The following is a 22,665-nucleotide window of genomic DNA, read 5'->3' as shown; positions in this document are numbered from 1 at the left end:
TCACGTGGCATTTGTTACTTTACAACGCAGTACTGTGGGAGCGGTCCGTGTTGTCGTTATCCGTCTCCCTAGAGATGCACGCGTTAACACGTGTAACCTGGGCAGAGCCCTGGAAGTGTCACCGTTAGCTCCACTGTTCGAGCTAAGGCGCCGTGCGCAGCCGCACTCACCGCGGCCTGCAGCCAGCCTGGACTCCGCTGCTGCCAAGCCCCGCCCCCGCCCCACCCCTACGCCGAGCCCCGCCCCGAAGGACTTTTGTCCGTCCCGGCCGCCGTCCGGCCTCGCGCTGCTCTTCCGCCTTCGCTCACGTGGTCCGGCCGGGGTTCAGTCTGCGGCGCCGTGAGTGGGGCCGGGTGGGGTCGCGCCTCCGGGTCCCCGCGGGGCCGGTGGCCGGGCTCTCCTGATTCCCGAGGGGAAGAGCCGGGGGCGGGGCTGGAGGACGAGGTGGGGACTGGGGAGGTCAGAGGTCAGCCCGGGGTCAGGGGACGCCGGAGGATCGCCGCGGGCGGGGCGGGGCCTCCGGGAGGTCTGGAGTCGCGCGCGCGCGTGTACCCCACCCGGGCTGTGCATGGGGCTCGCCGGCCTGCGGGCGGCGGCCGAGGCCCTGCAGAGAGCCTGCGGAGCGTGGACGCCGCGCCTGGGACGGCGCCTCCTCGGGTAATAATGTCCGCACCTGTCCCAGCCCGCGCCGGGGTCGCGGGGCCGGCCGGTGCGCGCCGGAGCGGGGGCGGGGGGGGCTCCGCCCGCCTTGCCGACGGCGCCTCTGTCTCCCCAGTTGGCCCCCCATGGCCGAGAAGGCGGAGGCCCCGGCGCCCGTGGGGCCCAGGCAGGAGCAGGACCGGAAGGCCCGGAGCGGCTGGCAGGGCCGGGACAGGGCCTGGGAGGACGCCGAGCAGCCGGCGAAGAAGCTCAAGAGCGGCGCGGACGGGGAGCCGCCCAGGAAACTGCCCAAGCGCAAGATCGTGATGCTCCTGGCCTATTCGGGGAAGGGCTACCACGGCATGCAGGTGAGCGCTCCGAGCCCGCTCCCACTCGCCGGTGACCGCGCCGTGGTTCCGCGTAGGGCCTCGAGGGGGCCCGCTTCGGGGAAGGGCAGAAAAGCCACTCTCCCGCCCTGTGTCGCGGGTCCCAACAAGTTGAGACTCGAATCCGAGCGCTTGGACCTTGCGCCATGCACGGGAAAGGCTGTTGCTGGGGCTTTGACCCGTCTCCCTGGAGGGTTAAATGCCCAGCCCTGCCGCTGACCCGGCGCCATACCTGGGGTGCTTGGTTGGAGCTCTCCGTGCGTGGGGCTCCTCACCTTTGAAACGGGGTGGTCACAGCAGCTGCCTCCTGGAGCAGGGTGGTGCACTGAGCTTGCTGATGCTGTGCCCCGAGACCCAGGCGCTGCTGGGGACGACCAGGGGAGTCAGCTGTCCCTGTCCTTGCCACCCGCCGAGGTGACGGGCTGTGGGCAAGGGGCCCCTGAATTCTCTCTCCAGCCTGCCAGCGGGATCCTCTTCTGAAAGGCAGAGGGTGCTGCCCAAACGCGGGTAGACTTTCTCCTCCCGTCTTGTCCTCACTTCTGTTTGGGTCAAGTCTCAAGGCCTGACTCATGGTGGGACAGAGTATCTAAGTGAAAGGAAGTTTAGAAAAAGTTGTTACAACTTGTACTAAGAACAGTAGCAACGGTAAGTCACTTTGTATCCTATTTTGTTTTTAAAAAGGCACCGCTTGCACTCCTGAAACCAAGTTCATAACCGCTGGTGGACTGTGGCCTTGGTTCAGGCTGACAGCCCCAGTTGTCTGTAGGAGCAGGCCGACCCACGGGACTGCTTTTTCCAGGGTGGTTTTGGTTACGTGGATCTTTGCCTTCGGTGCTGTCTTGAGAACTTGGAGAGAAGGCCTGTCATCTTCCATTTGCCTCAGTTTTTCCATTAGGGAAATGGGTGGAGAGTGACAGCTCACGGGATGCAGGGAAGGACAGACTGAGAGACTGGGGTGGGGGTTGTGTCCCCTGTGTGTTAACATCCGTTCCCGCCACCTGAGCACTTCTGACTCCAGGCCGAGTGAGGGATTGGACCCACACTGTGAGGTAGACTTGGGGAAGGACTTCCCCCGGTGCTGAGGCCCTGTGTCTGCTGAGTGGGAAAGGCTTCCTCAGAGAGTGGGAAGGGCGGTGGTCTCACTGACACCGGAGGGTCCTGCAGGCCCGGGACCAGGGTGGGGACAGCTGACTGGGACGGTGTCAGAGGTGGCTCTGGAAGCAGAGGCTGTCTCCCCTGCCTGCTCCAGTCCTGGGAGGTTGCATGGGCTGTGCAAGCACCGAAGGGTTTACGGAAGCCAGGAACGCCACCCAGCCCCTGCCGGCGGTGCCTGGGTGTGTTTTCTGAGCGAGGGGCCTGCTTCCCTGCAGTCACCCGGGAGGGGCCTCCCTGTGGACAGATGCGCCCCGCAGTGGGACGGTGCTGGTTTCAGAGCTGACCGGGCGGAGGAAAGGACAGTGCCTGCTCCCGGCCATTCTCCTGCTGCCCGGGGTGGGGATTCGTCAGGACTGTGGGCGCCCTCAGGTGGCTTTCGTTCTTCCCCTGGGGGGTACCAGATGCAGCGCCTCCCCGTGGCCACAGGTGGGGTCCCCGACTGTGGGTGTGGACACACGGCGCCTGTCCCTGCCGGGAGCCACCCAGGCCCTCTCTTGTGGATAGCGACCGAGCGGAAAACCATGTGTTCTTCTTTCCCTCAGAGGAACATTGGGTCCTCGCAGTTCAAGACCATCGAAGACGACCTGGTGTCTGCCCTGGTGCGGTCGGGCTGTATTCCGGAGAATCACGGCGAGGACATGCGGAAGATGTCGTTCCAGCGGTGCGCCCGCACGGACAAGGTAGGCGGCGTGCCGCCCCATCCTGGTCCATCATGGCAGCGTCTCTGTCGGTCAGCACTCCTGGCTCCCAGTGACAGCTGCCCGAGTGAGACTGGTCCGGTCTCGGCGGGGGGCTGCTGCCCTCAGTGGAGCAGAGACCAGCAGGAGCAGGTCTTGTGTGACGCTGGGTGTGGGCCTTCGTGCAGGAGAGCCCTGTGGGGTCTGCAGAGCAGGCCCCAGCCGGCTCCTCTCACCCTGTGCTTCCTCTGCAGGGCGTGTCCGCTGCCGGCCAGGTGGTGTCCCTGAAGGTGTGGCTGATAGATGACATCTTAGAAAAGATCAACAGCCACCTCCCGTCCCACATTCGGATTCTGGGTAAGACCCGCAGCGCAGCGCGGGGGCTGCAGACGGATGGACATGGACGTGGATGGACATGGACGCGGCGGTGTTTCTTCCCTCCCCGAGTGTCTCTGGTGCGGGGTCGGGACAGCCGCGGGTGACACAGCAGATGGGGGCGGGGCGGGGAGTCAGTTTTCCCGCCTCCCTCGGAAAGGGCAGACTCGGACACCCCTCGACTGCAGCTGCACGGGCCTGGCTTTAGCCCGACCCTGGGTGTGGAGGCCCAGACTCGGTGAAGTTAAAACATGGGCACGCGCCCCCTCTTCCGGCAGGCCTGGTAAAGAGGACTTTTTTCCTCTTGTTAAAAAACATCCCAGCGGCCCCCCTTTTAAGTGGCCCGTGCTCGACAGGGAGGCTCAGTGTGGTGTCGGGGTGGCTGCGTGGACCTTGCCACGTGTCCCCCTTTGTCCCATCTGTTCCTTGTGCCCCCTTTCCTGCTTTCTTTCAGATCAGTTGGCATTTTTCATAGTTGCATGTATTGGAAACCTGGCTGCCTTGGTAGCAGTAACTTGGCTGCAGATTTTCCATGATTGCTTTGGGATGTACAGCAGGGGCTGGCAAACTTTGCAGAGGGCCAGGGAGTGAAACATTTTGGGCTCTGTGGCCACACAGATTATAGGGTGTATTATATATTACTCTTTTTTTTTTTAAACCCACCCTTTCAATGCCACCTCTCGGACTGGGCAGAAATGGCCATGGCTGAGCTGTTGTTTGCCTGTCCCCGGTTCGAGGGCCCGTCTCTCACTTACCGCCGTCTTCAGGCCAAGTCACACCGCTCCGTGCAGAGCCTAAACCTGGGACAGCGCAGCCGCACCCCTGCCCTCCGCTTGGTGCTGCTGTGGACACATTTTATATTTATGGACGTTACAAACGCCACACTACATTGTTACTGTTTTCTCTTTAAGAAGCCACTTAAAACTTTCAAGGATACTTTTTGAAGTTGAAGTGGAATTCATGTGTAACCGACCCCTTATTAAGTATACAATTAAGGAGCTTTGGTACACCTGCAGACCTGTGCACCCGTCCCAGCCCAGATAACGACCTCTCCGTTCTCCCTTCGAATCACCGGCAGCCACCCTCTGCTTTCTGCCCTGAGACAGCTTGGGTTTTTACAGTTTTGTACGGATGGAGCCACACGGCACAAACTCCTTTTCGTCTGGCTTCTTCCACGGAGACTCTTCATGGGGTTGGGTGGCCAGTCTGTTCCTTTCTGTCGCCATGTGGTGTCCTGTCCCGTGGGCGTCCACAGATTGCCCATCCCTTTACCTGCGGGGGGGGGGGCAGGTCACTTGGGGGGGTCTCCACTTGGGGGTTGTTCCAGAGAAAGCGGCTGTGGACGTTTGAGTGCAGGCTGTGAGGAGGACTCTTAACCCAGAGTCGGCAGCCCTGTCCTTGGGTCCTTGGGTCCCTGTCTATTTCCGGTGCAGCACAGTGCGCGTCCCTGTGGCCTCTCCCCTCCTCGTGGGCTCCTCTCCGAGAGTCAGCCCTGCCAAGTCCGGTTGGACGCCTCTGCCCGTTCGTTTCCACGGCAGACACGTCGGTGCCTCCCCCAGGTCACTCCCCAGCGTGGCTGCGGCCGTGCCCCGCTCTGCACACGTGCTGCAGGGCTCGGCGCTGCTTCCGTGACAGCACAGCCGGCCGCCCCCTCGCGAGCGGCCGGGCAGCGCCGTCCACTGGCACTGGCAGCGGAGGGCACGTGCACGCAGCACTCTCGCGACGCTCAGAGTCGGCGGGGTGTGACTTCTAACACGAGACGAAAGCGACGGTGACGCGCCCCGAATCAAACACGACACCAAGGACACCAGAACGAGCAGCACAGCCGCTGCCGGGGCGGCGCTGCCTGTATTACAGGTGGGGCCAGGGGCGTGCCCCTGCCGGTGGGCCGCTGCAGAGGGGCGCGGCACCCCCACCCACCAGCATACACAGGGCCGAGTGGGGTCCGAGCCCCACCCCTGGGAGGTGACCCCTGGTGACCCGGCGACCTCCTGCCTGTCTGGGGTGCTGACGGCAGGTCCCTGCGTGGGACGCCCGTGTGATGGGGTGTCCGGGGGCAGTGCTTGCTGGGGCCCGGCTCCCGGAGACGGTCCCTACTGATTGTTCTGGCTGTCCTCCCAGAAGGTTTCTGCGTGGTGACCGCCACGCACTTGCATTCTGTTTTTCTCACGGATGGGACCCTGGCATAGACTTCTTCGTTTTCCCTTTTCTGTTTTTCACTCAGTGGTCAGACAGGTGCAGGGCACCTGCTGGGTCCTTGTGCACTGAGGGCGCTGGGCGTGTCGGGGGGCCGCGCCTCAGACCTGCGTCCTGACCCCCAAGGGCTGCCTCTTGTGTTACCCTGCGAACATTCTAGAATGTGTCAGATCGTTTCCCCGTTACTGGGCTTTTTCGGTTGTTTCCACTTTTCTTTTTTTTTCTTTTTTTTTTTTTGGTTGCCACTCACGGTGCTGCCTCTGTGGCCACATCTGCAGAGTAACTTCTAACGCTGGGCTCGCTGCTGCCGACGCTGTGGTCTGGTCCCTGCGCGCAGCTGCGGCGCTGGCGTGGGGTCCGCATGGGGCGCACCCCGCACCCCGGCCCCTGGCCGGCCTTGGGTGTGGCCGGCGTGGGGTTGTCGCCCCGAGGGCGTGGGGTGTGGGGCGCGTTGTGGGGACTCGTCCTCACGTGGGCGGGGGTGCCAGGGCCCGGGCACGGACGAAGCCCCTGCTCTCGCCCCCCCCCCAGGCCTGAAGCGTGTCACGGGCGGCTTCAACTCCAAGAACCGGTGCGACGCCAGGACCTACGTGTACATGCTGCCCACGTTCGCCTTCGCGCACAAGGACCGCGACGTGCAGGACGAGACGTACCGGCTGAGCGCGGAGACGCTGCGGCAGGTGAACCGGCTGCTGGCCTGCTACGAGGGCACCCACAACTTCCACAACTTCACCTCGCAGAAGGGGCCGCGGGAGCCCAGCGCCCAGCGCTACGTCCTGGACGTGTTCTGCGAGGAGCCCTTCGAGCGGGACGGCATGGAGTTCGCGGTCATCAAGGTGAAGGGGCAGAGCTTCATGACGCACCAGATCCGGAAGATGGTGGGCCTGGTGGTGGCCATCGTCAAGGGCTACGCCCCCGAGGACCTGCTGGAGCGCAGCTGGGGCGAGGCCAAGGTGGACGTGCCCAAGGCGCCGGGGCTGGGCCTCGTCCTGGAGCGCGTGCACTTCGAGACGTACAACCGGCGCTTCGGCTGCGACGGGCTGCACGAGCCGCTGGACTGGGCGCGGGAGGAGGCGGAGGCCGCGGCCTTCAAGGAGCAGCACATCTACCCCACGATCACCAGCACGGAGCGCCACGAGAGGTCCATGGCCCAGTGGCTGAGCACCCTGCCCGCGCACGACTTCAGCGCCACTGCCCACGCGGCAGCCAGCCCCGGTGCCAAGGTGGGGCTGGGGGTGGGGGTCCCAGGGGCCCCAGGGCTGGCGGGACCCCTTCCAGGAACTGGGCCAGCTCTCGTCCCTGTCCGTCACGTCCTCTGTGGCTAAGCTTCTGACCAGCCGTGTGCTGGTGTCATCGTTCCCAGTGTACACGTGAGCAAGGAAGGCACAGAGAGGGACACCACTCCCCCAAGGTCACACAGCAGCAGGGGAAACAGGGCTGGGTGTTGAACCGGGTGCCTGGTGGCCCTGATGCGCTGCCCAGCGCTTCCCCACCCTTAGGGACTCAGGGCAAGGGACGTGCTCGGGGGCATTTCCGTTTGTGGCACGGAGGTGACTAGGATGTCCCTGGGCTGATGGTGCCGGTCCGCCAGCGTGCACTCTGTCTTGCTGGCGCAGTGGGTGCTCAGGGGGCGACACCCCCACCTGCACTCAGTGGGGATCTTCCCATGACCTGGGCACCCTGAGAAACGTTGCCACCCTCCGCACCCGGAGCTGGAAACTCGAGTCCGTGCAGGCAGGTGTCAGAACCGCGGCGGCAGGCCGGGGAATGCATGTCAGCCAGGGCCGGGGAGGCGATCGGGGCCAGTGGAGACTGGGGCAAAGAGGGGCTCTCGTTTGCCTGTAGGGGAGGCTGCCCGTGGTGTCCATGTCGGAGTGCTTTCGCTTTCCCGAGGGATGCTGGCATCCCATAATTTCGTGTGACCCCTCGCTCCTTGAATGTGGATGGTTATTTGAGTCCCCGAGTGCCGCGAGGCCGGGTGGAGCCCGTGTCCAGCCTTGACCTGGGGAAGCCTGCCACCCGAGTCCAACTGGCAGACTGCTGGCCGCTTGCTGCCTTCACGCTCTGCTGCGGGGCCTGCTCCGTCCCGTTGGGAGGGCCCAGCTGTGGGCTTGCTGAGGTCACCATGTCCTCTGGGGGTCTGGAGGAAGTGCTCCGACATGGTGGAGGCCAGTGAAGAGCCCCCACCTCCTCGTCGCCAGCCCCTGGCTCTCAGGGCCTTGGGTCAGTCGAGACAAAGGCTGGCAGAGCACCAACGCCGGCATCGCTCCTGAAGGGGCAGGTTGGAGGGGGCTGGGGGGTGCCACCGACAGCCCCTCCACGGGGAGGAAGCACCCCCAAGTGGGCAGTGTGCTCCTCCACAGCTGTTCCTCTGCTCTGGCTCGGCAGGTCCCCAGCCCCCAGGAAGGCAGCGGAGGGGATGGAGACAGCGATTGAGGCGGGGGCTGCCCATGGAGACGCCGCACCCAGAACCGCTGCCGCCGCCGCCGTGGGCCGCACCCCTCGCCGAGACGCGGCCTCGTCACCTCAGGACCTCGAGACCCACACCGTGCCCCACGTTCCAGCTCAGCATGAACTCTGTCCAGCTCAGCGGGTCGAGACACTATTTTTTTAAAGAGATGATTTTCTTACTCAATGAATACAAACTTTGCTTAGTCACTCCGTTTCTCCTTTCTTGGTCTGTTTTCTTCCACCGAGAGCCGAGAGGAGCGCTGTGTGCTCACCTGTCGGGACAGGTGACCTAGTGAGGGTGTGGGGTGAGTGGGAGTGGACGGAACACACTCCCGGGGGATCGTTCCAGGACCTGGCTTCAAGCCGTTGGGATGGGACTTGGCTGTGCTGAGTGGAAGCCTGCCGGGTGGCACGGACCAGAGCAGGTGGCAGCTGGGCCCAGCACAGTGGTCCCAGGCTGGAGGAGGGCCTTCCCTCTGTCTAGGCGGCTCTCCAGCACCTGGCCTTCATCCCGGCCACTTCCACCCACCACTGTTCATGGTCCAGGCAGGAGGAGTGAGGCAGAAGGAGGGGGCGTGTTGTTGAATACGCGAGCTCCCCTAGCGAGCTCTCCCAGGACACATGGTCATGTCCAGCTGCAAGGGAGGCTGGAAACTGCTCTTTATGAAGTGGCGCCCGGTGCCAACCCAGAGCCCAGTGACCCGTTAGCAGAGAGGGGATCGGTGTGGGCGGGCGGGTCATCAGCAAGCCGGCTGAAGGAGCTACAAGAGGAGTTCAGGTGAGGAGGTGGTGTGTGTGTGCACAGATGCATGCATGCATGCATATGATGCATGTGCATAACCATGTGTGTATACATGTAATGTGAGTGCATGGGTAACATGCATGTGGTGGTGTGTGCATGTGATGCAGCGTGTGCACATCTGTGTGTGTGCACACGCACAGTGGGGCTGGGGAGATACCTTTGGAGGACTTCCCCACCTTGGGTGTTCACACCCTTTCCAATCACTTCATCTTCCGTGCTCCTCCAACCAAGGCTCCTCTTTCTCAGCAGGTGTGCTGCTACTCCCCTTCAGGAGCAAATAGAAGCCATGGGTTGGAACTCCCTGGCTGCTTGAATCTGCTCCAAGCCTGCGCTCCTCTCCTGCTGCCTGATGTTGCCACCCTCGTATCTGACACGAATGCCCTCCGGCGCCCTCAGTAACCCCCCACATCACTTTCCACCTCCCCTTTTATCTCACCTTTAACATCTCTGTTGTGGCATCAGCACTCAAATATGTGACATCGCTCCTTTCTATTACCCAACTAATTGTATCCCTTTCCAACTGCCCCTCTCTTATCTCCTTCCCACAGCAAGCTTTCTTCTAAAAATTCTCAGGGTGTTTAATGTCAGGGAGGGCATTTGCACCTGCCTTTTGCTGAGGAGTTGATTACCTTCGCCTGCATTTCTTTTTTTAAATAAACTTAATTGGAATAGAAAACTCATCCTTTCAAAGTGCACAGTTCAGGAGTTTTTTCAGTAAACTCATGACGTTGGGCAAACATCAGCACATTTTCCTCATCCCCAAAAGGAAACCCCGAATCCTGAGGCAGACCCCATGACCTCCCCACAATCCTTGGAAGCCAGTAATCTTTCCACCTCCATGGACTTGTCCGTTCTGTACATTAGAACAATGTGTAGCCTCCCTGGCTTCTTTCACAGAGCATGTTTTCAAAGTTTGTCTGTGTTCTAGTGTGTCCACATTTCATGCCCCCCTCTTTTTGGGGCTATTTTATTATCTGGGTATGCCACATTTCATTCATTCATCAATGAATGAAGGATGGATATCTGTTATTTCCATTTCCTGTCTGCTATGCATAATGCTGAGAATGTTCGTTGTGTATCCATTTTTGTGTGGATATGGTTTTAATTCTTTTGGTTATATACTGAGGAGTGGAATTCCTGTTAAGGAGTGGATCTCCTTAACTCGTAACATTTTGAGGAACTGCCAAAGTGCAGCCATTTCCCACTCCCACCGGCAGTGACGAGGGGCCCGGCTTCTCCACATCCTCGTCCACACTTGTCGTTGTCTGACTTCTCGATTCTAGCCAACCTAGTGGGTGATGTGGTATCTCATTGTGGTTTTCTGTTTGCATTTCCCTGGCCCCTGAGAGGGTTGGACATCTTTCGTGTCCTTATTAGACATTTTAAAAAAGATTTTATTTTTAGAGAGGGAAGGGAGGGAGAAAGAGAGAGAGACATCCATGTGCGGTTGCTGGGGGCCGTGGCCCACAACCCAGGCATGTGCCCTGACTGGGAATCGAACCTGCGACACTTTGGTTTGCAGCCCGCGCTCAATCCACTGAGCTACGCCAGCCAGGGCCTTACTAGACATTTTTTTGAGGCACGCCTGCAAATTCTTTGCTCAATAAAAATGATTGGTCTATTGAGCTGTAAAGTCTTTATTGTAGATACAAGTGCCTTATCCGGTATATGATTTGCAAACGCTTCCATTCTGTGGGTTGTCATTTCTCACCGGTGTCGAGTGAAGCACACAAATTTCTAATTTTGATGATGTTCAATGTATCCGTTTCTTGTTACTTATATGCTCTTGGTGTAACGTCGGAGGAAGCGAGGCAGTGAGGCTCGACACCTGCGTTTCTTGGTTTCAGCACAGGCACGTGGACCTGCGATCCGGTCGCGATCACTCGTGCGAGCGGAGCGAGGTCGGGGTTCCCGCGTCCCTCTTTCACAGGCGGGCGCCCCCTTTCCCCGCACCATTTGTCGCGAAGCCCAGTGGCTTTGAGAGACTGCCTTTGCTCCGCTCCCCTCTTGCTCCCGCCTCGCGGCTCTCACCCCACCGACCGCACGCCCTCGGCGGAGCGCACTGAGCCCCACAATCCCGACTGGACTGCTGGGCTCGGCCCCGTCCGGCGCCCGAGCCCGCCGCACGCCCACCGGCGCGCCGGCCAGCGCCCTCGCCCGGCCTCTCTGGGGCGCCCGGCCGCGCTCGGCCCCGCCCACTCGCTGACGTCACGCCGCCCGTCACCGCGCAGCTGCGGCGCGGGCGCGCGTCCCTTCCGGCTCGCCGTAGCAGGCGCGCCGCCGCTTTTTCCGCCCGCGGCCCCGGACGCGCCGAGTCCCGCGGAGCGGCGCCTCCTCCGCCTCAGCCGCCGGCTCCCGGCCCCCGGCCTCAGCCCGACGCGGCGGGAGCGCGGCCCAGGCCCCGGGTAGGTGGCGGCGCGGGGCGCGGGCCGCGGGCGGGGGTCTTCCGGAGGGCCTGCGCCGAGGGGCCGGCGCCGAGGGGCCCGCCGCGGCCGCCTCCCCCGGGCGCGGCGCCGAGAGCAGGCCGCGGCCGCGGCGCCTGTGGGCGGGCCTGCGCGCGGGCCGGGCTCCGGGGTGGGGGGGCGCGTCGCGCGGCCCGCGGTCTCCGCGGGGCCCCTCGGGGCGTGCGGCGCGGCGACGGGTGGGCCGGGCGCGGCCGCCGGGACCGGAGCGCGGGCCGCGGGGCGCTCCGCGGAGTCTTCACGCGCCGCGGTCGGGCGCCGTGTTCGGGCTCGCGTCTGGGCGCCCCGCGGCGGGCGGCGGGAGGGCCCCGCCCGCGGAGGAGCGGGGAGCCCTGACACCTGTCAACGCGGCCACCTGCGGCGGCGAGGGGGCGTCCGGGCGCCGGCCGCGGCCTCCCGCCCGCCCGCGCTCGCCCCCAGCGGCCGCGCCGCCTCCCCAGCGGCGCAGACGCGACCCGCGGGCCGCCCGCCGCGCGGGTCCCTGGGGCCGCGGCGGAGCTTTGTTCTCTTTGTCGGCGCTTTCCGGCGGCGGCGGGGGCGGGGGCCGGCGAAAGGACGAACGTGTAACTTTTTTAGGGGGAGCCGGTAGAAATGCGCGCTGAGGGGTTGGGGGACACTGAAAAACACACTTCCAAACCGCAGCTTTAAAAATAAATGAGAATAAAGATAAAGGGCCCCGCCGGGTGGCTCGGGGTGGGGTCGGAGCGGCGGCGCGGCCCGCCGGGGCTGCGGGTTCGGTCCCCAGGCCCGGCGCAGGCGGGAAGCAGCCGGGGAGCGCGCCGCAGGGAGGGGGGGAGGGGCCGGGAGCGGCGGGTGCCTCTCGGTCTGATGAGAATAAAGTGACTTAAGGTCGCCCCAGGGCCACCCTGGCCCCCGAGGACAAGCACGACGAACGGTCTCCTTGTGACCTGTCGCGCCCGTGCGGGTTTCCGTGCGGGTTGCCGGGAGGAGCCGCGGTTGCACCGAGTAGTTTTACGGGCTTGTGAGGAGCCGTCGCCGGCATGGTCGTGTGCCGCTGAGCCCCGCGGAACCGCGGTCCCCGGCCCGGGAGGCTCCGGGCCGGTTTGGTGGAGGATGGAGGGGGGGGGCGGGGGGGCAGGACGGGAGGCGGAGCGCACGCCCCCTGCGGGTGGGGGTGGATGAGCGGGGCTCGGGGCCGCCGGACCCCGGGGACCCAGTACCTGCTGTTGGCGGCCGGGACCGGCACCGACTGGACCTCCTGGGTCGGACCCTCCCTTCCGTGCCCTCTGCAGGCCTTCAGGTCATCGTCTCTCCCGAGACTCATGGTCAGGCGGGCGCTCCAGCCTCCCATCCTGGGACACGGCTCCCCTTCGCTCCAGGCTGGGAAAGACCCCTGCACCCCCTGCCCCGCGGCTCCCACTCAGGTCCTCTCCTTCCCACCGCCCCGGAACCTGCAGCGGCTGAGCTTCTGGTCCCATCTCGCCTCCGGGGCAGCGGCAGCTCCCCTGCGGGCTCCTGGCGCCACGCCACCGCCAGGCGCCCCTGTGGGCAGCCTCCGGCCTGGCCGCCCGCCTCCTTGCGGCGGCACCACTGTCTGGGCGCGCGAGCCTTCGCTCTGTTGTTCTGCTTTGGCCTCGCTGGCTGCGACTCCCCGGTGTCCTTGCCGGTCCCTTCTGGTCGCCTCCCCTGTAGGTGTGGTGGTGCTGCCGGGTGGTCCTCAGAGCTCCTCTCTGATCTGTGCGGCCAGGTGATGCCGTCCTCTGTCATGGCCTCGGGTCCCCTGCCGGTGTGTCCTGGGTGTGCATCCCCCGCGCCTCCCACACCTGGGCACCCCTGTCTTCCCAGCGGCTCGGGTCAGACTCCTTGGTGAACTCTGCTTCCTTCCACACTCCAAATCTCAGCCGTCAGCCCCCGACTGGGCCTCTCACCCGGCCGCTGCTCCCTGCTGTCGTTCGAGCCCAGGTCATCTCACCCGAGGGTGGCTCCCCGACCTGCTCTCTGCTCTCCGCTCCCCTGAGCGGCTCTGCAGTCAATGCCACACGGCAACCTGGTTGGGTTTTTTTTTTAAAGACCGTATTTGTTTATTTTTAGAAAGGGGGGAGAGGGAGGAAAAGGGAGAGAAACATCGGTGTGTGGTTGCCTCTTGCAAGCCCCCACCTGGGGACCTGGCCCACCACCTGGGCATGTGCCCCGACTGGGACCGAACCAGCGACTTCAGTTTGCAGTCTGGTGCCCCCTGAGCCGTGCCCGCCAGGGCCCGGTGGACAAGCTGAAACAGGTCAGGTCGTGCCCTTCTCAGGCCCTTTGTGGTTCCTCAGGAGAAAAGCCAGCTCCTTAGGACGGTTCATGGAATCCCTTTGGAACAGGAACCTGCTGCCCCTGTGACCCCGTGTTCCTGCACCCCGCTCTCATGCCCTGGCTCCGGCCGCACACGCTGGCCCTGCCTGCATGCCACGGGTCTGACTGTCACCGAGCGCTCTCTTCAGAAGTCGCCTCCCCAGAGACACAGCCTGTGTCCCCAGCCCCCGCCCACCCCCCCCCCCGCTCACCCCCTTTTCCCTCGTCCTGCCGAAGCCCATGCCGCACTCACCGTCTGACACCTGCTGCTTTGCCGACTGCCGGGCCGCGCACCCTTCATGGGGCAGAACCGTGCTTCAGGCAGCGCTGACGGAGTGAGCGCTCGGTACTGCTGGCTGGGGCGTCACCTCTGCATAGAGCCCTGCTGAAGCAGGTGGGCCTGGTGGGGGCCCAGGCACAGGGGTGACCGTCACTCTAGGGGACTGAGAAGCAGCCTTCACAGGCCGAGAGTTAGAGGAGGGGGTTGGCTCCTCAGTGGACAGAGACTCTGGCAGGAGGAGGGCCCTGAGCGGACCTTGGATTTCAGGTGGGCCGTGGGGGGAGGTGACAGGAGGGAGCCACAGTGTGGGTGGCCGTTCTCGAGGCCCTTCGAGGGAGGACGCAGCTCTGCGAGCCCGGGCGTCCCTTCCCAGGGGCTGTCCGCAGGGTCTCTCCACCTCTGGCTCCTGTTGGCACTCAGCCCCCCACCCCTGCCCCCGGCCTTCTCCCGTCTCAGGGCGCGTCCGGCATGGGAGTTAACCTTTCCCCTCGGCCCAAGCCTCAGGGTCCATGCCCGGACCAGGCTGTGCCCCCCCAGAGTCCACAGCTCTGTGGAGGGCAAGCAGCCGCTTCCTGCGGAGCCTGCGGCTTCTGAGAGGAGCCCGGTGCCCATGCCTTCGGGGTTCAGACCCCGGCCTTCTCTGGTTTCTTCTGGACCGAGCGTGCTCCGAGTCGGCCACCTCAGCCGAGTCCTTGCGGCGGTTTCTGCCTGCCTTCTAGTCAGCGGAAAGGTTTACCTGCAGGAGTAAGTTTGAAGAGCGCTGTGTTCTGAGTGGGAGGAAGGTCTTTGCACATCCTCGCTTTGCCGTTTTGCGTAGCTGTAACGGAGCTCACACCAGCCCGGCTGGTGAGTGCCAGTCTGCGAACCGAAAGGCCCCCAGTGCAGTCCCCGCCGGGTCACGTGCCCACACTGTCCGAGGGGTCCCCAGTAGGGGGTGCTCAAGAGGCAGCCCTGGGATGTTTCTCTCCCTTCCCCTGTCTCTAAAAGGAAATAATAAATAAACAAATAAATAAATAAAAGCCTTATACCTAGCAGTATTCACTCTGTGTGTGCGGAATTCTGAGAACTTTGACGACTGTGTGATTTCTGTGGCAGGATTCAGAACAGCTCTTTCACCCCAGTTTCCGCCCGCCGCCTCTCCTGAGTCAGCCCCTCCCCCCAGCCCTCGGCATCCGCTGACCCCTGTGCCCCCTGGGATGCCAGGAAGGGGAACATGGTGTGGATGGAGCCTTTGAGTCTGGCTTCTTCCCCTGCGCACAGTCCCTCTGAGACTCACCCAGGCTCCTGCGTGCACCAAGGGTCCACTCCTTTACGCTGCCCGGTCACATCCCAGGGCGTGGACGGGCCAGTTTGTGCGTGCACCTGCCGACGGCCATTGGGGTTGTTGCAGGCTTTTGTGCGAGTAACAGTTGGACACCCTCACGGCGCGGTGTTCAAGCGGCAGGGCGCAGAGGACGGCAGAGCTCTTCTCGCCCTTCCCTCCTCCCTGGACTCCTCCCCGGCACTGACCGGCGTCCTGGGGGCCCTGCCTTCCCCTCGCGCCCCTCCCACAGGGGGTGCGGCTGTCTCAGACAGGACAGCGGTCTGCGGCCTCCCACAGGACCCCAGCGCGTGAGCAGACACACGGCACGCTGTGGCGTGAAGGCTTCCTGGGGGCGATCGGGGGAGAGATGCCTGCCCGCGCTCCCAGGGGTGGGGGGCACGCGCCGAGAAGCAGCAGGACGATGAGTCAGGGGTCGCAGCTCCGTCACGCAGCGTCTGCAGAAGCACTTCTCCAGTCGTCTGCCGTGGGTTCCGCATCCGGGCTGTTAAATTCAGGGGACCCCGGTGACGTCGCGTCTGGGCTCACCTTTTGCACTGCAGCACCCGCCAGGCCAGCTCCCTGCGGTGGCAGCAGTGAGTCCTAGACAGCTGTGAACGCGGTTGGCCCAGCTTTTCGGGTTTTGAATTTATGTGTCTTAGCAGCCAGTTCAGGACCTTCACACCCGGGTGGGAGCAGCATGGACACCTTGTCAGCGCGTGGGACTTTTGTTTCAGCCCTTTATTTGTTGAGCTTCTGGTGTTGTCACATAGCATAGAAAATATTTTTCCTGTAATGTTTTACTGTGAAAATTTCAGAGATACACAGAGGTTGAAAGAAAAAATTTTTAGAGGGAGGGGCAGGGAGAAAGGGAGGGAAACATCAGTCGGGGAGAGAAACATTGATTGGTTGCCTCTTTCGTGCTACTCTACTGGGGACCGAGCCGGCAACCCAGGCGTGTGCCCTGACCGGGAATTGAACTGGTGACCTTTCACTGTGCAGGAGGACGCCCAACCGAGCCATGCTAGCCAGCGCGAGGCTGAAAGAGTGTTACCCACCCCTGTATGCCCATCGTCCAGTGCCTGTGACTGGCATTTTACCGTGCCTGCTTTACCACGCACCCGTCTGTCCGTCTGTCTGTCCCCTTGCTCACGTGAAGGCAGCATCAGAGCGCAGAGCCCCAGGCTGTGTCCACCCGACTCACTGTGCGTGTCTCGCAGAGGGCTCCTGCCCGGTCCCAGACGGAGCCCGCCCTATTCTTGCACACAGCTGCACCGCGCTCCCACCGGGTGTGCGGGCCGCAGTGCAGCCGGCCGCTCTGGAACGGGGCCTGCCGTTCACTTCCAGCGTTGGGTGTGTTCGGCTGACGCCACAGTGCGTGCACTTTGTGCTCGCGTGTTTGCTTGTTGCAGGGGCTGGACAGAGTGTCCAGGCTGTCTGGGGTGCAGTTTGCAGGGTGCAGTCTGTTGGGTGGGGTCAGGGCCTCACAGCAGTGTGCTGTCCAGCTTTTGAATTTTTGTCAGTCTAGTAGGTGAGAAATGCTATTTCAGCTAAGTTTTATTTTTTATTTTTTTATCCTCACCCAAGGACATTTTTTTTCATTGCTTTTAGAGAGAGAGGAAGGGATTGAGAGAGAGAGAGAGAGAGAGAGAGAGAGAGCGCGAGCGCACGAAACATCGATGGTTGGGAGAGGAACATTGGCTAGTTGCCTTCTCACATGCGCCCTGACTGGGAATCGAACCTGCAGCCTAGTACGTACCCTGACGGGAATCAGACCTGTGGTCTTTTGGTCTATGGGATGACGCTCTAACCAACTGAGCCACACCAGCCAGGGCTCAGCTAAGTTTTAATTTGCATTTCTTTTACTATGTGTGATGAGTTTATGAGTTAATGTGCTGCAAAAATTCAGTTTCAAGTCTTGTGTCGGAGTCCCTGGCTTCACTGCCCTTTGTCGCAGGAAGTCCCATCTCACAGATGCAGGCTGGGAGTGGGCGGGGTCAGGCACTGAGTCTGTTTCTGGTGGGCAGCCTTGCGGAGGATGCTCCGCGTGACGGCACGGGGTGCCCCTGAGTCTCGAGGGCCAGGCCTGGCTCTGGCTCATGCAGCCAGATGTCTCTGCGAGGGTCTCCCGTGTCCATAGTGTCCATAGCAGGTATTGCCCATGGCCTGCCCGGGGCTCTCTGACCCAGCTGCTACATGTGCTTTGGACAATGGACTTCCTCCTTCCCGAAATGTGTTTTCGCTGTGGCTCAGCACCACTCCCTGGGAACCAGCAGCACTAGGCCTTGGCTGTGGCCTGGGAGGCACCGTGAGCGGCGGTGGCCGCAGTGGGCGGGGCAGCCTGTCACCTCTGCGCAGCTCCCGCTGCTTGTCGCTGGGCAGGAGGTGGCCAGACTTGGATCCTTCTGATGAACAAAGCTGACAACTTGAGGTTTTGTGTGACGTCGCCTGGTTTAAAAATATTGACTGAAATAATCCAGACAACACACTGTGTCTTAAGTCTGGAGTTGGCTGGGGCACCCATGACTGCCAGCCGCTCCCCTCAGGGCCACGTGGGGACGGTCCAGCCCACACGGCGCCACTGGTCTCTGAGCCCCGTGCTCCCTGTCTCCTCAGCCTGGGGCGCCAACACACCTGTCCCCCCTCGCTGACGCCGTGTGCTCACTGAGCATGTCTGGCGGGCCAGGCGCCCTGCTGGCACCCCTCCGAGAGCAGACACAGCACACAGCTGTGCCCTGCAAGGACCTCCCTCTTAGTGCGTGCAGAGACACGCAGGGATAGGCGGTCTGCATGCATGTCGTTGTCCAGCACACATGAACATGCATGCATACATGCTACGCACATGTTCAGTTTCACTCGAGACAAGTGCGAATACATACAGATCTCCCTGTGTTTTTCAGTGGCTGCCTCTAGGGACGGCTGCGCCAAGTTTACTGGGCTCCCTGCAGGGGAGCGTTCGCAGGGTTGGCAGTTCTTTGTGTCATGAATGTTGGGGCGCCCGTCCCTGGACACTTGCACACTCTCTTGACTGGATCCCTGGAGGGGAGGTCCCCGGTCAGTGCACGCTGGGACGGTGACCGGCGACGCCAGGCTGCACCCCAGAAGGCCGTGGTGGGCTTCGCTTTCCTTCCTCGAGTGGGCGGCCCCGCGTGCGCACAGCCCTGCCGGGCCCGCGCGGGTGCACCGCCGGGACCTCTGCCCGCCTGCTCAGCGGGCCCTCGTCTCCCTTTGCGTCGCATTCCGTTCGCACCGAGGCTGAGCACCTTTGGTGTTTCCTGCAGAACCGCCGCTCATAACCTCTCTTCTTGTGTGGTCTGACTCTCGGTTTGTGAGAATTCTTGTCACGTTAAGGATGGACAGCCTTTTGTCTTTACGTGCTTCAGATCATTTTTATCAGTCTTTGCCTTTTTTATTATAATATTCGGTTTTTTTAAAAAGACTTTATTTTTAGAGAGGGGAAGGGAGGGAGAAGGAGAGGGAAAGAAACATCAGTGTGTGGTTGCCTCTCGTGTGCCCTACTGGGGACCTGGACCACAGCCCAGGCCTGTGCCCTCACTGGGAATCGAACCCGTGATCCTTTGGTTTGCAGGCCTGCACTCAATCCCCTGAGCCACACCAGCCAGGAAGGCTGGAGGCGTAGCAGGGAGGCCAGGACAGAGGTGTAAGTAGGGCTCTTATTACTCAGGGAACTGTGGGGTTTGTGGATGCGCTAGGTGGAGGGTGTGGAGCCCCCCTTGGTGATGTATCACTTTCTCTGTACACCGTTCCACCAGGTGCACCACAGGTAACAGGTGCACCCCAGATGCCGTGTCAGTGGCTTCCATCAAGCGGGCGTCAGGCCCATCTGCGTCCCCTGCAGTCGGCTTGCCACTGTGCCCACTTGGGCCTGGTCTCTGTGCTCCCTGTGCAGCAGGTCCTCTGTGTGGCGTGCTTTCCTCAGCGTGCCGGCAGGGCCCCGTGGGAGCTGCACTCTCGTGAATGTCGGTCAGCCTACAGTAAAGCCGGCGTTGCCATGTGTTGTTCTGGTTCAAGCCCCAGAAGCGATCGGTGGTGTTCTGTGCAAACGCACTGTGCTACCAAAGCAGGAGGGAGTCAGCATGGCCCCTCACCGCCAAGGCGGGGCCTGTGCGCACGCCAGCCGCAGGGCAGGGAGACGCACACCTGTGTGGCTTCCGGCAGGAGAGCCAGGAGTAGCTGGCGGCCAGCACTGCTCTGTAGCACTTGCCAATTAAGGACAAATTTGGAAACCATAGAAAGGTAACAGGAAAGTCAGAGTGTACCCTGTCACATGTTACGTATTACATTTTTTTGCATGGATGCATCAAATTATTGATGTTAATGGTGGGACATACCACCTTTCTTGGTGTGGTATCTCAGTGAGCTGGGTTACCGGTCAGCAGGCACGAATGTGCTGTAAGACTTGGTGCACCTCCTGCCAAACCGCGTCCTGGGATTTCCACCGGAAGATGCACCGGCTCACACTTCATAGCCCTCCGCCCCCATCCATTCCCATCCTGTCCCCTGTGCCCCTCTGCCCTGAATCTGTGTGCACAGTGTCCCAGCCCTTGTTCCCTCCTCTTCCTCTCTTGCTTTCCATCCAGCCCAGCGGTCTTTATCTGTAGGACTAACTACCCAAAGTGCCCAAGACCCACCAGGGGTCAGCTCTGGGGGTGGGGGAATGCAAGGGCAGAGGGAAGGGGGAGCTGATTTGGGGTAGAGCTGCGCTCCCTGCTTGCCGAAGGGGAAGAGAAGAGGAGATGCTGGGAAGGGGGAGGGGCAGGGCGGTGGGAGGAGCTGCTGCAAGTCTCCAGCGCCTTTCACCCCACTCGCGGTCCTGCCCTGGGACCCCGGCCCTGCACTGAGAGTAGGGCCCGGGGGTTATTTATTTATTGTTTTTCTTTTTTAAAGAAGACTTTCTTTCTTTTCTTTCTTTTGAGACAGAGGGGGGAAGAGAGAGAGAGAGTGAAACATCAGTGTATGGCACACCCCGTGCTGGGGACATGTTCTGAAACCCAGGCGTGTGCCCTGACTGGGAATTGAACCAGCGGTGCTTTGGTTCGCAGGCTGGCGCTCAGTCCACTGAGCTACACCAGCCAGAGACCAGGGGGTTCTTTCTTTCTTAGAGTGGTTTTCCTAGCACCCAGACGTGGGTGCCCTTTGCTGATGTCCTCAGAGCAGCTGCAGGCGCAGGTGCTGAGCTGGGTTTGTGCCATCTGGGGCGCTGGCGAGGAACCCCAGAAACCCCACTGCTTCTTTAAAGGGGGAGGTGGGGTTTACGTAGGGCGGAGTGCACGCTTTTGTGTGCGGTTCTGGTGATTTGGGTGACCACACTGTGGTAACCAGCATCACACATCAAATCTTGAAACGGTTCCTCACCCCCAGATTCCCTCCTGCCTCTCTTGAGTGAGCCGCCCCCCACCTTCTGCCCACAGGCCCTGTCTAATCTCCACCCCTGTGGCCATGCCTGTCCAGGGCGTCCCGAGCACCTCCTGGGGGTGGGTGTGTCAGTAGCGTGCCTGCGAGCGCTGTCCCAGTGACGGCTTTGATTTCCGTTTTCCCGGAGTGGTGGCTGTGTTGTGCGGTTGGTGCCCTGCTTTTCGCACTTCCTAATCCATCCGAAGTATCTCTGCTCTTCGTTACATAGTCTCCGTCTACAACCTGACCTTAGGGCGTTTCTGGTTACATTTGTTACTTGTACTGTATTGTTCTTCAGTGATTATTTCTATGCACAGTTAAAAAAAATAGGCAGGTGAATGTCCTTACGAGAAATTTCCAGGGGCGCCACAGGAGCGGGGCCACCCTGGTGGGCACACGCAGGCCTCGAGCCCTGGCTGCCTCTGCCTCCCGTGCTGGCCGGTGGGCGCTGGCCGGCGGCGTTGGCCAGCGCGAGCGAGCTGCCTGGCACCTGGCCCCGTGCACCTGGGAGAGAGTTACTTCCGTCGACACGGCTGTTACGCACAGTGGGCTGGGCGGTGTCTTCTAAGCTGGTGAAGTAGGTGTTTTCGTCTTTTGTCCTTAATGCCCTTTTCTATCAATTTCTTTGTGTGCTTTTCATAGTCCTGGTAAGAACTTTTTGTTACAGCCACTTCAGGTATTCTTCCCAACATACTTGGGTTTTGATTTTGATCGCTTTTGAGTTTTAAACATTTTAAATTATGTATCTCCAAATCCATCTTTTCAGATACAACTTTACTGTTTAAGTTTGTAGACAAGTTTGGACACATGCAGGGTGGTGTGGCCATAGCCCTGTTGAAGTTTAGGAAGCGGAGCTCCCTTCAGAGCTTTAGTAAGTATTTGTTTTTGTGTTCTTTGTTTTTCTGCTTTGATTTCATTTAGTATAAAACTTGGAATGTTGGCTTAAACAAACACATTTACTTTGGTGAATGATTCGTGGGGAGAACTCAGAAGTTTCTTAATGTGTCGATTAGCTGTCATAAGTGTGTCCCCAGGATTCCACCCCCACCCCCGGTTATATGAACTCCTGCGTCCGAGCGTTTCCTTCTGCTCCCGACACCTGGCGATGGCCCGTGCAAGGGCCGGCCCTCGGGGTCGCGACCCGCCGGGCCCTGGTGGTCTGCTGTGCTCCACGCCCACACCCATCCCCCAATCCCCCGTCGCGTCCTGGGAGAGATGGGGATGGAGGACACTGTGGAATGCTGGGGGGTGCCCGCCCCAGTGCCGCCGGGGCTGGGCGCTCTGCTCGGAAGGCGGTGGTGGCAGCGGGAGCTGTTCCTGGCTGTGGCCCTGGCTCTCCCCGCACACCCGTTTGCTGCTGCCGCCTGTGGCCTTGAGACAGCCGTCAGGGCAAACCCGCCTCTCCGCGGGCTCCCGCGTGCGCCGACCCCCTAGTTTCCTCAGGTTTTGACTCCGGGCACACGTGTGTTGCACCAGGGGCCCAGGGCGGTGGGGCCACTCACACCCACGCGTGGGTCGCCCTGTGAGTTCTGCGACTCCCAGTGCAGGCGTGCCCCTCGAGCGCTGTCTCTGGGGGACAGCGGTGCCTTGGGCAGGCGGCCGCGCCTCTGCCGGTCTCGGGGGGGGGGGGTGCGCACTGTGAGTGGGGAGCTGGCTAGGGTGTGTGTTCGCACTGAGGGTGCTCCCCGTTAGAGGGCCTCCTCCAGCCTGTGACCCAGCACAGTGGGGGGGGGGGCGAAGGGCTGCGGGTGCGGGGCCCTGTTCTCCAGTGGACACTGGGGCTCTAGCCACGTCTGACGTGGGAACGTGGCCCCTGCTCGGCTCAGAGTGGGCCTCCTGCGGCTGTCCGCTGATGGCTTCTGTCCTGGAGGCTGAGCCTTCTGGGCGGTCCCTTCGACCCTCCACCCCCTCTCCAGCCCTTTGGACTGAGCGGGTCGGGGCTGTGGGCCCCTCGGAGGCTGTTGCACCAGTTCCCAGAGTTCCAGGACACGATGGTCTCTCTGGCCATTCCCTTCCCCCTGGGAGATTTTCCTTGTTGGCGGTCTCCTCCCTGTGCGCCTGTGGCGGGCTGGGCCCTTGCTGAGGAGCACAGGGTGTGACGTCCTAGGGGCCCTGTGTTTGCATTCGGTTAGCAGTGCAGCCGTGAAGTAGCTCAGGTGTTCGCGAGAACTGCCGTCTGGCGAGGGAGCTGGCTGCAGCTCTGGCACGTGCAGCCTGTCCCCGCACCGG

The 22,665-nt window shown here is 61.9% G+C and overlaps 3 protein-coding genes across 9 annotated transcripts in view; 2 read left to right on the top strand and 1 right to left on the bottom strand.

Moving 5' to 3' along the window:
- The first annotated feature begins 258 nt into the window (after positions 1-258).
- Positions 259-7,994, top strand: PUS1 (pseudouridine synthase 1). Of its 2 annotated transcripts, none has more exons than XM_036013849.1 (6): positions 259-339; positions 776-1,007; positions 2,723-2,860; positions 3,112-3,214; positions 5,960-6,651; positions 7,817-7,994. In XM_036013849.1, the coding sequence occupies exons 2-6, from the start codon at positions 786-788 to the stop codon at positions 7,862-7,864; spliced, it is 1,203 nt and encodes a 400-aa protein (XP_035869742.1). In that variant the 5' UTR covers positions 259-339; positions 776-785; the 3' UTR covers positions 7,865-7,994. The 2 variants fall into 2 exon arrangements, with proteins under 2 accessions (XP_035869742.1, XP_028359388.1); XM_028503587.2 differs by lacking the exon at positions 259-339 and adding an exon at positions 466-657.
- Positions 7,995-10,901: 2,907 nt separating this feature from the next.
- On the bottom strand, positions 10,902-12,871 carry LOC114489713 (basic salivary proline-rich protein 2-like). Its single transcript, XM_028503574.1, has 3 exons — positions 12,556-12,871; positions 11,386-11,710; positions 10,902-11,220 (listed from the first exon to the last, which is right to left on the bottom strand). The coding sequence occupies exons 1-3, from the start codon at positions 12,869-12,871 to the stop codon at positions 10,902-10,904; spliced, it is 960 nt and encodes a 319-aa protein (XP_028359375.1).
- Positions 10,906-22,665, top strand: part of EP400 (E1A binding protein p400) — a 73,102-nt gene continuing 61,342 nt past the window's right edge. For 3 of the 6 annotated variants that reach the window (XM_036014423.1, XM_036014422.1, XM_036014419.1), the window contains exon 1: positions 10,907-11,086. The gene's annotated coding sequence lies outside the window, so the exon portion shown is untranslated. Of the gene's footprint in view, positions 11,087-22,665 lie in introns of all 6 variants that reach the window. The other 3 variants (XM_036014421.1, XM_036014420.1, XM_036014424.1) reach the window with 2 other exon arrangements.

Source organism: Phyllostomus discolor, chromosome 13, assembly GCF_004126475.2.
Source record: "Phyllostomus discolor isolate MPI-MPIP mPhyDis1 chromosome 13, mPhyDis1.pri.v3, whole genome shotgun sequence".
Taxonomy (NCBI): domain Eukaryota; kingdom Metazoa; phylum Chordata; class Mammalia; order Chiroptera; family Phyllostomidae; genus Phyllostomus; species Phyllostomus discolor.
The sequence above is the reverse complement of the archived record's forward strand: the minus strand, read 5'-3'. Positions and strand labels throughout refer to the sequence as shown.

Bases quoted from the DNA above. Each gene is read 5' to 3' on its own strand.
- PUS1 (XM_028503587.2), top strand. From the start codon at position 569: ATGGGGCTCGCCGGCCTGCGGGCGGCGGCCGAGGCCCTGCAGAGAGCC. The intron at 3,215-5,959 runs GTAAGACCCGCA...CCCCCCCCCCAG, and splicing joins GTCCCACATTCGGATTCTGG to GCCTGAAGCGTGTCACGGGC. The intron at 6,652-7,816 runs GTGGGGCTGGGG...CTGGCTCGGCAG, and splicing joins CAGCCAGCCCCGGTGCCAAG to GTCCCCAGCCCCCAGGAAGG.
- LOC114489713 (XM_028503574.1), bottom strand. From the start codon at position 12,871: ATGACAGAGGACGGCATCACCTGGCCGCACAGATCAGAGAGGAGCTCT. The intron at 11,711-12,555 runs GTTCCGGGGCGG...CCCCTAAAAAAG, and splicing joins CAGAAGCTCAGCCGCTGCAG to TTACACGTTCGTCCTTTCGC. The intron at 11,221-11,385 runs GTGAAGACTCCG...GCCCGCCCACAG, and splicing joins ACGGCGCCCGACCGCGGCGC to GCGCCGCGGCCGCGGCCTGC.